At 44.7% G+C, this 13096-nt stretch overlaps 2 protein-coding genes across 3 annotated transcripts in view; both read left to right on the top strand.

The window, feature by feature from the left end:
• LOC137874367 (spectrin beta chain, non-erythrocytic 4) overlaps nt 1–4040 on the top strand; it is a 78293-nt gene extending 74253 nt beyond the window's left edge. For both annotated transcript variants that reach the window (XM_068713014.1, XM_068713022.1), the window contains one exon: nt 105–4040. In XM_068713014.1, the coding sequence (XP_068569115.1) occupies nt 105–458 (354 nt within the window). In that variant the 3' untranslated portion in view covers nt 459–4040. The remainder of the gene's footprint in view (nt 1–104) is intronic.
• Nucleotides 4041–6885: 2845 nt separating this feature from the next.
• LOC137867888 (zinc finger protein 721-like) overlaps nt 6886–13096 on the top strand; it is an 11236-nt gene continuing 5025 nt past the window's right edge. The window contains exons 1-5 of the mRNA XM_068704383.1: nt 6886–7463; nt 9509–9840; nt 10164–10233; nt 10383–11972; nt 12870–13054. Of these exons, the coding sequence (XP_068560484.1) occupies nt 7046–7463; nt 9509–9840; nt 10164–10233; nt 10383–11972; nt 12870–13054 (2595 nt within the window). The 5' untranslated portion in view covers nt 6886–7045. The remainder of the gene's footprint in view (nt 7464–9508; nt 9841–10163; nt 10234–10382; nt 11973–12869; nt 13055–13096) is intronic.

Genomic DNA, 13096 nt, shown 5'->3' with positions numbered 1-13096 from the left:
TGTAAAAAAACAAATGTAATCGCTGAAACTCCTGAAGTGATGTGACGCACGTATCAGAAAAGGACGAGTCAGCTGACCTCCGTGATCCCTCTCTTCCTTCGCAGGACGACCTCAAGGTGTGGGTGACCAACATCACCGCCAGCATCACGGAGCATGAGGACATCGCCAAATGGGGTCAGCCCCAACCAACTACCTCATCCACCGACGAGGGCACGCGGCGCGACGGCAGCAAGGCAGACAACCGGTCAGAGCGGGGCGGCGAGCCCTCGGACCGCGCTGATCGGATCGAGAAAGTGGAGAAAGAGAAAGACAAGGAGAAGGAGAAAGACAAGGAGAAGGAGAAAGATAAGGAGAAGGAGAAAGACAAGGAGAAGGAGAGGGGCGAGCGGTCGGAGAGGTCGGAACGGGGAGGGAAGTCGGACGCAAAGCGCTCTGAGAAGTCCGGTAAGAAAAAGTGAGCCGGGTGACGGAATCGGACGGGATTGAATCGTACGAACTCCGGATATGGGGGCGGGGCCGTAGACTGGTAGTGAAGGCCCCACCCTCCCCGCCCTTCTCTCCGCCTCCAACACTGTCAACACAGCGGTCGAGTTTGGATGGGAAGTGACACGCAGGACAGAGGGACTGACCCAGGCTTTACTCATAGGACAGACAGGATGGATTCGGAGCAGGAGACATCTCTCTCTCTCTTTCTTTCTATCTCTCTCCTTCTTCTTCCTCTGTGTCTCTGTGAGAACACACAGAGTCACTGACGCTCCGCCCACGCCCCCTCTGGTGGCTGTTTCGGAGAACTGCAAGAGAGAGTTTTGCGCTGCTGAACCCCCCCCCCCTGCCTCCGGGGGCAGCGTTAACGCGCTAGAGAATGACGGGATGCGCGTCATGTTAACGCGAAGGCTGTTTCTGATTGCCGGTAGTGCGATACGACGTCGCTCATTCTGTTCCATGTTTGTTTGTTTTTCTACGAGATGAGCTGTACCCATATGTATTTCTCGTCCGTCTGTCCTATCTACTGTATCTATCTGTCTGTCTGTAAGTCGAGACATCCTAGACTATGTCTTATTACTCCTCTGAAAGAGAATGAAATTTATGCCAAAATGTTTTACAGACATACAAACTTATAGAAAGTTAACTATTTCCTCCACTTTGTCCCATCCGTCTGGAAGGTCTGGCTGTGGGAAAAATAAAAAGCGGTTTTACTTTGATACTAAACAGCCCTGGAACCACGTTCATCGTGGACGAGTCAACACTGACAAACGGCTACAGCGATGTGCCGGATTCTAGTGAAAAGATGATGATTTAAGACAAGAGAAGAGTAGATGGCCGAGGCGATGAACTTCAGAACAATCGGGGAAAAGCAGAAAAGTTTGTCATAGAAATACATCCAAAGGCTTGAAATCCTTTGGAATTAGCTTAAAATGTTAAAAAAAAATCTGCCCGACAGAGAAGCTTCCCATCATTTATACAACATTCATTTTGGATTTTCAAGATTTCTGCAGGACAGATGAGTCACAAGGTGTTTAACCTGTTCAACATAAAATCACTCCACGATACGGTCACTGCAGAAACTTTGGCTCTCAAGACTAATTTATTTTTTAAAAAAAACACATGTACAGTTCTTGGATTAGTGATCAGAAAGAGATCAAACTAATGTAATGGTAGACTCTGGCTGCCAGGGGCCTCATTCGTTTTAACTCGTTTTAATTGGTGGACTTCAGCGTAACCTGCTGATTTTAGCATCAGGATCAGCTCTCCATTCATCTCATGTTTGGCTTTGGTCATAAGCACAAAATCTGTGGCTGGCATGTTTTTAATGAATGAGGCCTCATCTACTCTTTTATTCTCTTATAACATCAAACTACTCGTTGGATATTTTCTTTGATTTATTCACACAAATCGGGTGCATCATTTTTTCTTTTCTTTTTTTTTACAGAATCACAAATATGTTGTTTTTCTGCGTGCAGTGTGTGTGTGTGTGCACGCGTGTGTGTGTGTGTGTGTGTGTGTGTGTGTGTGTGTGTGTGTGTGTGTGTGTACCGCTGCTCTCCGCTCCCAGGGTCTCCATAGCTCTCAGGTTATTTATGTTGGTGTGTTCTTACCGTGTGCTTCGCGCGTTGATACGTTCGTCCCCTCCGACGCCACCTTAGTCTTCCAGACATGTCTGATCCATAACACACACACACACACACACACACACACACGCACACGCACACGCACACGCACACACACACACAGAGAAGAATATAACTCAGCAGGTTAAAATGTTAAAGGTTATAAAGAGTGTAAAAGGTCATCAAACTGTCCAGGTTCAACATCCCATCAGTGCAGATGGGAATGAGTGAATGAATGATTAAGTGAATGAACTGACACGGCGTCGAGAGGATATCAGACAGACCAAATATTTAGAAAAGTCTGGAAGTCGTGAGACTGCATGTTCTGCTTGAAAGGAGAAATCACTCGTCGACAGAAGCTCATCTTTGCAGCCCGCTTGGCTCAGCATCCACGCATCGGTTTGCATTTCATGTAAACTCACCACGAAGCCATAAACGACGAAGAAGAATGCTCAGAGTCTACTACATAACAGTAAATGCAGCTGGGGAGTTTTTAGGAAGCACGAGCCGCGGTGGCTGATGGGTAAATTAAAGTTACTGGTAAGAGCATCCTGGGCAGATGGCATTTAAAATCCTTCTTTTTTAAAACCTTTCAAATACGAATGCTGTTTCAATATCATTGCTACTGTATGAAGCTCTTGTTCATTTTTGTATTTATTCTTTTAGTTAAAGTCCAGTTGAAATCTCTGCTGCAGCATACGCATCTGCTCTGTAAGTCACATCAGAAAACCAAAATGGATAAATATATATGTCATATTTTTGGTTTCCTGATGGTGCCCTCTATATTTGCATTTGATTTGGTTTTCCATCGTCCTCCGTGAGGTGTTTTCTCTCGTAAAAGTGAAAAACACTGGTTGAAAAGTCTTCAGACGAAGCGTTCATCTCACCTTTTGTGTCACTTGTTAAAGTAAGTTTTCTTTGTCGCCTCATTGTCGGAATGGGCTCATCTGAAAACACCCACTGGCACTTTACAGCCACAAGAGGCAACACTGAGCCCATTCCACACTAACAAATCCATTTTGACCAGAGACACAAAGGTTTATGCTTTTTTTCTAACATAAGTGTTTTCAAACAGTGTTTTTCAGTTTGAAGGATGAAACCTGACTGGTTGGTCTTCTGGCCCTCTGGGACTGATGAGACAGTCCCGATCAGCGAGGGGGGGGTCCTTACTCTTAAATACCACTATGAACAAGTACCGGAGCTAAGTCTGCCTTTTACCCCCTTTCTTTAGATAATAGAAAAACTATCGACAATGACTTATTTATTGTGTTTTTCAGTGTGATTTCAGTTGGACTTTAAACTTAAAAGTTGACATTCTCCTCTCTGAGCAACCTGTAGAGCCCAACAATCCCACTCAGATGTTGTTCAGATATTTTGGTTATGAGAGTAATACTTTTTTTAGGGTGTACCTTATTTAATTTCAGGATTTTAAATTCTGTCCCGACCCGTTGGTCTGGTTTGTGTTGATCATAAAAACATGTCTGGAGAACTGTAACTTTTCTTTAATCCTGTTTTGATTCCAGCACACTTTATGCATCTAAATTAGGTGTGAATGTCAGATCAATGCAATCGTTTCACATGCATGTTGGACACAACAGAGTCAGAAGAGGTGAGTTTTGAGCGGGCGAATCTTCCACATGTGCTGCGACGTTGTACAGTGCTCCGCTGTCGGATTATGCCTCTGACAGCGTAATGAACACTTTGTTGCTACAGATGCACACGGGACCCAAAACATTCAGGGTACAGATAGCAGTACAACAACCATTCTACACAGCAGACACAACCAGAAATGTGAAAGTGGAAATGTTCAGATTTGGTTTAGAATGGTTTGGATGGTACCCTGCCCGTCCGCTCTGTTCTGTTCACACCAAACCTCAGTCTGTCGGCCGGGATGAAATGACGAATAAAATACCTTTTGGTTTATCATTCATGTGTTTATAGTCAGCGTTTTTCTTTTCTCATCTGGAGATGGATTTAAAACGTTGAGTTCAGTTTGGATGCAGCTCGGTGTTTGCTGCTGCTCTCTGAAAACAGCATGTAGATCACAGGATAATAAAAATGTACCTTAAACCAGAAATCGTTGGCAGTTTGATAGAAGGTTGAAATCTTTACTTCTGCTTCAGCAGAAGGGAGACAGTCATTCAGCTGCTAACATGAAGCACCGTTTCAGTCTTTGTCGCATCTTGTGCACCAAAACCACACAGCAGTATGCAGTAATATATGAGGATTTCATTAGTGTTTGTACCAGAATGAGTATTGTAAATGATGATGATGATGATGATGATGATGATGCCCATGGTAGCAATGCACTGAAACTTTATGCAACTTTTTCTTTGCACTAGGGACGCCGGCCTGTTGCATAGTTGATGGTCAGTGGTGTTTGGGGCTCCAGCGGGGGAACGTCAGAGCCACAAAGAATTATATTTATTTGAAGCCGTTTTCAGGATCAGTTTGTAAAAAAAACAATCCGCCAATTCATCGACAGGAAATTCATCAACAACAATTTTGATAAACGATTCACTGTTCTGAGTAATTTTTTTAAGCAAAAACTTTTTTGGTTTGACCCTCTCAAGTGTGAAGATTTGCCGCTTTTTTCTGTTTTTATAACATAATAAACTGAAGATCTTTATGGACAGCTGGTCAGACAAATTATGACGATAAAAGACGACACCTTGAGCTCCATGGAAATTGGGATGGGGATTTTTTTATATTGTTTTCTAATGTTTCATAGACTCAACGATTTAATTGAATTGAATTCATGCGTTATGTGAAACTTCAGTTCTGTAAAGAACAGCTGTAAAAATCAATCAAACATTCTACAAACAGCCTGTATTGATACTTAGTTTGAAATAACTTCCGTTTATGTGTTACATATCGCCTCCCATCACGCTCGTCATTCTTCACACACCGCCTGGAATTTATAATATACAAAATATTTTTGAATAAGGCTCAGACTACATTGACCACAATCAATCTTCAGTTTCTAAGTATAATTATTTAATTTGTTTAATCTAGCATTACATTTTTATACGTTTCTGAGGACAATCAGGGCTGGCAAATCTAACCACTCAGTGGACACATGGATCTTTTATTAGGAGGTTTTCTTATAATAATAAATGCACCCGTTTTCTTACAAAATAATCCTCCGCCACATTAGATAACACCTCTCTCACACACACACACACACACACACACACACACACACCTCATGTGCTCTCTGCAGATGCAAACAAACAGAGATATTTCTAAATGTTACTCAAGATGACGTTCTGAGATAAAAATGTAATAGTGAATACTTGCTGCCATGGTTTCTCTCTTCCCAGGACCCCAGAGCACCACTGTCTATCTGCCCTCAGCCCGTCTGTCTCTCTGTATGCCTGCCTACAGCAGCCTGATGATGTATAAATGTATGGGATCATAAGTATTTTCTGTAAAAAAAACAACTAACAAACAGGAGAACAAGTTTATTTATAAGGACAATGGGAAAACTGCCCCTTGTCTTTGTTACGTTTAACTTTTTTTCAGTATGTTATGAAGTGAGATTGAGAATGCACCGGGTTGAAAACACCTCCTCCACACACACACACACACACACACACACACACACATACACGCAGACATACACACAACAGGACAAAAAGGTTGCATGAATGACATATTCTCTTATTATGGTACTGCTGTGCATGTCTTTCAAGCCCCATCCCTCCACTATGCAATCACTGTAACATACCGGGGGAACACAAGCTACCAACGTGAGTCGAGGGTGAGTGAATGAACCGATAACAGTGTGTAAAATGATCAGAACCAACTGGGAATCATTTGCTCTGTACAGCCGTTTCTTTGAATTGATAAATACAGATTGTGATATTAAAAAGTTCATGTTTGTGTGTTTGTTTTTGTGAAGCAGATAAGTGAGGTCTGAGGGTCTTGAAGGGGGTCCTTAGTGTACTTCATGGAGGGCCGCAAAATACCAGCTCTGTCAGTTACGTTAAAAAAAATAGCCCACTTCAAAGTCAGCGAGTATACATTTTGGAAATTAGGTGCTAGTTGAGAAAATAGTTTTCATGTTATATTATGTTGTTTTTTTTCTCTCCACACTATGTTGCAGTTATTATCAGTGGTGGAATGTAACTATGTACTCTATTACTCAAGTGCAGTACAATTTTGAGGTACTTTACTTTTATTTAATTGTTTGTACTTTTTGTTTCTCCAGCTCATTTATCTAACAACATTAGTTACTACTTGCTAGTTCTGATTATTAAAAGTAAATATAAATGAACTTATCAATTATAATAGAATAAGCTAACCAGTCGTATACAATATGTGATTAAAACTTGTCCTCCTTTAACATCTGCAACATTAAACTACACATTATTATATGACTAATTCTGTAATATAATATATTTGAATCTGAAATGTGCCATTCTGCATAATGAATACTTTAACTTTGGGGACTTTTTAGTATATATTTTTTGTGTAAGATTTTGAATGCAAGACTTATTTGTAACAATGTTTGTCAGTGTTTTTACACTGCATTATTTATTCTTTTACTGGAATGAAATATCTGAATAATTCTTCCACCAATGGCTGATTGCTTGAATCAGCGATTAGTATAGTACCCCTCAATTAGCTCATGCTGCTTTCATGCGAGCAGCTCTGCTGGAGTTTATCTGGAACCACTTAGTGCGTCTGTCTGCCTTTATTTTGAAATGCGGATGTGACACCGGAAGCGGATGTGCAGTACGGAACCTGTTTAGTAACGCACAGTCCGCCATGTAGGACATCCATGAGAACGTAACGTCTACACGGAAGAAAGGCGGTTGTTGTGTTTCAAGTCCAACTGACTCTTATTTAAGTTACTATTTACGCTATAAAAAATGCCCCGCGAACCGGCGGACACAGCGAGTTGAGCTTTAGTGTCTGACCGAGGAGGAAAAATGGAGGCGAGGTTCAGCAGCGAAGTGGCGTCGGTCGTGGAAGTCGCCATCCAGGCGACCGTGTCCGTTTTTAGGGATGTCTGGGCGAAAGAGGCGCCAAACACGGAGTGGGGAGAGGCCACCGTCGGCGAAATCCAGGAGATAGAGAAGAGCCTGGTGGTTCAGATCCACAAGGTGTTCACGGAGTTCTCCTCGGAGCTGTTCGAGGAGAACGAGGCTCTGCGGGCCAAAGTGGAGCAGCTGGAGGACGTGCTGCAGAGGAAAGCCGGGCAGCTGGAGCAGGAGCTGGAGGCCAGAGTGGGTCAGCTCGGCCGGGAGATGGAGCAGCTGGAGAAGGAGCTGAGGAGCATCGGGGAAGGCGGAAACAAGACGGAGGGAGGCCCGACCCACGTCCTGGTGCAGGACTGCTCTCTGATAGGTTAGATCACAGTTACGTTGAGTTTAGGAAACATCAATTGTGAGCTGGGGGGGATGTTAGAATGTTGGGGCTCAACAAGGTGATGAAGATCTTTTAACTATGTGTGCAACAGTCTGCTACTAACTATTGTATTATGATAAGTATGGTGACTGTCGATTAATGATTGGTCTACGAAATTATTATTAGAAAATAGTAAAACTACCCATCACAATTTACCAGAGACTAAGTCAGTTTCTAATTGGGTCTGACTTAAAGCTCCAAACCTAAAGACATTTTTTTTTTACAATAATATTCAATATTAAAATGTAGTAAAACTGCACATTTGAGAAGCTGGAACAACTGAATCTTTGGCAGTTTTGCTCCTCATCACACAACACATGCTTGGTATCTTGATCATTATGTGTATGGAGCTAAATCCAGGTCAAAAGTTTTGATCATTTGAAAAAATAATTTGAACCTGAAGGTTCAAGTTATGTTCTTGAACATTGAAAAATACAGCAATGTATTCAAAATACAAATAAGTGAATGAAAAGTTTTTTTGGGTTGAATATAATTTTGATTCAGTTCTGGAATTTTTTTGAATACATTTATTTTTTTTCATTTTTCACTTTCATATATATTTTGAAATTTGAGGTCTTGTATTTTTCAGTTTCAGATTTTATATTTTCAGATTCAAATTTTGTTTTTTTCCGGTTTCAAATCCTTTTTTCACTTTCAAATCGTTTTTTCAGTTCAGACGTTTGACCCTGATCTAGCGTGGGGGTGTGGCTTCAACTGAGAGGGGCGTGTCATCATGAGTGACAGCATCACAAAGAAGGCTGAGGACCTTCCTCAACAACGTTGCCTTCAGGTAATGTGGGCACCACGAGAATTATGATTGAACACTTTCTATACACCATATTCACGTGAATGCAGAGGGGAAAAACTGTGAGCGTCAGCTATCTTTAAGGAAACTTCGGAGGGAACCAGCTACTGGTTCGATTGGTCTTTCGCCCCTATACCCAGGTCAGACGACCGATTTGTACGTCAGGACCGCTATACCCTCGCCAGGCGCACATCCTCTGTGGCGGTGCGCCGCGACCAGCACTAGGTCGGATTGGAAAGGCTCGGGGCGAAGGTGCTTTTTAGCGCTCCTCACCCCGACCTCGCCGCTTTCCGGGGCCGTGGACTAAGTGCTCGCTGTGCCCGCTCTCCCTGAGGGGAGAGACGGGCCCCGGTGTTACGTCCCTACTGGTTTGTAAACCTACTGGTTTCCCTTCCATGCGCAGCAGCTGTTGTCTGCCTCTGTCGCCAGATTCGTCACACATTCACAAACATATTGCTGGAGATCTATAAACCACATCTCATATGTGACTGTCGCACTGAGGACAGTCCGCCCCAACCGCGTCGCCAGGACGGAGATCGGCTCAAGTAAAAGGCGTCAGGGGTCTGCGGCGATGTCGGCAACCCACTCGACTCATCATGAAACATGGACCAAGGAGTCTAGCGCACACGCGAGTCACAGGGTGAAGCAACTGCAAACCCTGTGGCGCAATGAAAGTGAGGGCCAGCGTGCTGGGTGAGGTGGGATTCCGGCCCCGTGGGGTCGGGTCGCACCACCGGCCCGTCTCGCCGTCGGGGAGGTGGAGCATGAGTTTGTGCGATAGGACCCGAAAAAGCTGGTTCACTCCGAAGTTTCCTTCAGGATAGCTGACGCTCACAGTTTTTCCCCTCTGCATTCACGTGAATATGGTGTATAGAAAGTGTTCAATCATAATTCTTGCGGTGCCCACGTTACCTGAAGGCAACGTTGTTGAGGAAGGTCCTCAGCCTTCTTTGTGATGCTGTCACTCATGATGACACGCCCCTCTCAGTTGAAACCACGCCCCCACGCTAGATCAAGGTCAAAATTCTGGAATTTTTATTTTGAATACATTGCTGTATTTTTCAGTGTTCAAGACCATAACTTGAACTTTCAGGTTCAAATAATTTTTTCAAATGATCAAACCGTTTGACCTGGATTTAGCTCCATATATGTGTCTCTCTCTGTCTTTGACACGAAACAGGAGCACCGGTGTTGTCCGTCTCCACCAGTCCTGCCGTCCCTCTGGTCAGTGTGAAGGAATCCACATCAAACCCGGAGACAGCGGGGAGCCCTGAAGCCATTCCCAGCCCCACAGCTGGATCAGTGACTGTCACCAAACCAGCGACAGCCCAGGTGGTGTTTGGCGGCGGCGACAGCACCGTGGTGGGTGCCGGCCAAGTCGTTGCTCGGCCCCCTGTCTCTGAATCGACGCAGCTCATCTGCAAACCGGTGACCTCACCAGATTCTGCACCTCAAGGCGCCCCCAGTCCGGACTCCAGCACCGCCAGCGGTGTGGACTCGGCACAGGAAAAGGTGTGTTTCTGTGCTATTTTTAGGTGCTGTTTTTAGGTTGTACTCTGCAGATCGTGATTTGTCTGAATGCAGCAATGTCTTTAAAACTGTCAAACCTGAACTATTATATGTTCGTATACTTCAGCTGCATCTCAGTGGGGTTCATTTCCCACTCTGCAGTGTGTACTTCAAGGGCAAAAACAAATGTTTTGTCATGTTTCTAAATAACTAGGAAGTGTAATTCTGAGGAAACCTTTCGCTTTTGGGGCCCTGATTGAACGTCATTTAATGGAACCAATATTTTAAAATTAAACCAATCATACTTATTTTCTCATGCATCACAGAAATCTGTAGAAGAGGCACCTTCAGGGAGACCGAGGAGGACCAGGAGAGCAACTTTTAAAATTGAAGAAGGTATGATCAGACTTCAGACAGTTGCTTCTTATAGGAAAAATCCACAACATTAAAGTTCTGGAGCTTGAATAGGTAGAGGATGCAATCCTCTAGCGGGAAAAAACGATTAAAATAAAATATTTTGTAAATTTGTTCTCCTCTATTTCCAGTTTCCACTGACAACATCACTGAGGAGAAACAAATCCAGATGGGTGGCGTGCAGGGAAGGAGGTCTAACAGAAAAGACTCGCAGACAGCAAAGCGGTTCTCCTGCGAGCACTGCGATGTCACGTTTCTTTGGAAGGGCGATCTGAAGAAACACATGAAGGTCCACAAAAAGCCTTTCCCGTGCGAGAAGTGCGGCAGAAGTTTCCTGGAAAAGAAGTCTCTGGAAAACCACCTCTCGCGTCACGAGGCGAGCAAAGCGCCGCTGCCCTTCCCCTGCTCCCAGTGCAAGAGGTCGTTCCGGAAGGACCAGTCGCTTCAGAACCACTTGAAGCGCCACCAGCGGGCGAAACCGCCGAAGCCATTCGCCTGCGACCAGTGCGGGAAGACCTTCCGGATCGAGCGGTCTCTGGAAAACCACCTCCTGCGCCACGAGAAGTGGAAGCAGATGTTCCAGTGCCAGCTCTGCGACAAGACCTGCAGGACGTCGGTGCAGCTGAGGTGCCACATGGCCGTGCACTCGGAGGAGCGGCCGTTCGGCTGCGCGACGTGCGGGAAGGAGTTCAAGAGCAAGGACACGCTCCGCTTCCACCAGATTGTTCACTCCAACTCCAAGAAGTACAAGTGCGCCATGTGCGACGAGACGTTCAAATACGCCCACTCCCTGACCGTACACAAGAGGAAACACACGGGCATCACGCCGTTCACGTGCACAGTGTGCAACCGGTCGTACCGGACCGGCACGGCTCTGAAAAGGCACAGTGTGGTGCACACGGGGGAGAAACCGTTCACCTGTCACATATGCGGCGCCCGGTTCAGCCTGAACAACAACCTCAAGCGGCACCTCCGCATTCACACGGGGGAGAAACCGCACTCCTGCCAGGAGTGCGGCAAGAGCTTCTCGGACAACACCAAGCTGAAGTCCCACATGCTCATCCACGGCGCCAGGAAGCCGTTCATGTGCGATCTGTGCGGGAAGACTTTCCTCTTCAACTGCAGGCTGCTGATCCACCAGAAGTACGTGCACGCGGACAGGAACGAGGAGGCGGACGGCACACAGCGGTTCTTCCAGACCAGGAAGCGGAACAAGTCGCTGGTGAAGCCGTTCAGCTGCAAGATATGCCTGAGGGGTTTCAGCGCCGCGTGCGCCCTTAAGCTCCACGAGAGGGGCCACAGCGAGCACAAGGAGTTCAACTGCGGCATATGTGGGAAGTCGTTCCACAACAAGTACTCTTTCGGCTACCACCAGAGGAGCCACGCGGGGGAGAAGCCCTTCGTCTGCGACGTGTGCGGCAAGAGGTTCTTCCACGCCGGCAGCCTGAAGCAGCACGAGCGCATCCACACGGGGGAGAAGCCGTACAAGTGCGACCAGTGCGGCAAGGCCTTCCGAACGGACGGGAACTTCTACAGGCACCTGCGGATCCACACGGGCGAGAAGCAGTTTGAGTGTTTATACTGCCACAGGAAGTTCCACCAGTCGAACCAGCTCAAGTCCCACATGCAGATCCACACGGGGGAGAAGCTGTACTCGTGCCAGCAGTGCTCCCGGGGTTTCTCGGACTCGAGGCAGCTGAAGAAGCACAGCTGCGACGGGCCATAGGTGACGATGTCCCACCAAACGGGAGGACTTTGGCACTGTGTTGTATTAAGGGAAACCAAATTACTTGTGTGTGGATCAGTGCCTTTAGTTTCATCTTCATGATCTATTGTTGGGAGCAGGTACAATTCACGAAATTAACATGCTAAATTATTGATTGAAGATTTGTTTATTTACTTACCTGTGATAGCTTCACAGTGGCAAAGGGATGTTGGTTTGTCCTCATAAACTAAAAGCTTTTGTTTTGGGCTGTTAGTCACTTAAAGGCTCACTAACTTTTAGTTTTCATTAATCTCGACAGGCTAGGGATTTATCCATAGTAATTAATACAGTAATCGATTGTAAAAGTAGCTGCAGCTCCACTCTTTCGGAGTGTTGACAGTGAAGAATAGCAGCATTGTTTGTGGCATTTCTCGTTACGTTTTTTTCTTTGTCTCAATAACATCAGCTGTTAAAAACACAGACACTTCTGTCAAACACGTGAAACCCCAAATGTCAAGGTAAGATAATGTAAATGTTTTTAAGGTGACAAATGCAGATCATGAAGATACCATCTTCATGATTTAAAAAATGTGTTGTATGACCTTATTTTCAGCCGCTGAAACTATTTATCTTCTCCAGTTGAGTTGGAGTTTAAGTAAAGTTTGAGGGGGTTTTTTTCTTCTTCTTTTTTTAATCTATGTTTATTTGTAATGTTCAACAAAATGCCATTAATATGTAATTATTTTCAAATAAAAGAACTGAAATTGTAAAATTACTTTCTAATGTAGAATTATGTGTATAATGGCATACTATTTTCTCGTTATTGCATTAAAAGAGCATTTGCAATCGAAACAACTTTCAAGAGTTTTATTTTGAAATATGACTACCTTTGTCCACTTCCATTTCCGGAATCAATGGCTCTGCTGTCTATCAGCACTAGTTAGGAGTCGGCTGTTAGCGTTGAATGTAAAAATGTCAGAAAACTTAGAGTTTTATTCAGAAACAAAATCCATCATTGAGACGGTGATTATGACCGCTGTTGATATCGGGAATTCCAAAGAAGAAAAATTAACTACGGAGCCAAATGTGAGACGTGAGGTGAGTCAACGTTTTGTATTCCTGAGACTGCATGTTGGCATA

Source organism: Cebidichthys violaceus, unplaced genomic scaffold (genome assembly GCF_023349555.1).
Source record: "Cebidichthys violaceus isolate CVI_PGR_0920_01 unplaced genomic scaffold, fCebVio1.0.p SCAF_1, whole genome shotgun sequence".
In the NCBI taxonomy this organism is placed as follows: Eukaryota; Metazoa; Chordata; class Actinopteri; order Perciformes; family Stichaeidae; genus Cebidichthys; species Cebidichthys violaceus.
Note: the sequence above shows the minus strand (reverse complement) of the source record. Positions and strands in the feature narration are given on the sequence as shown.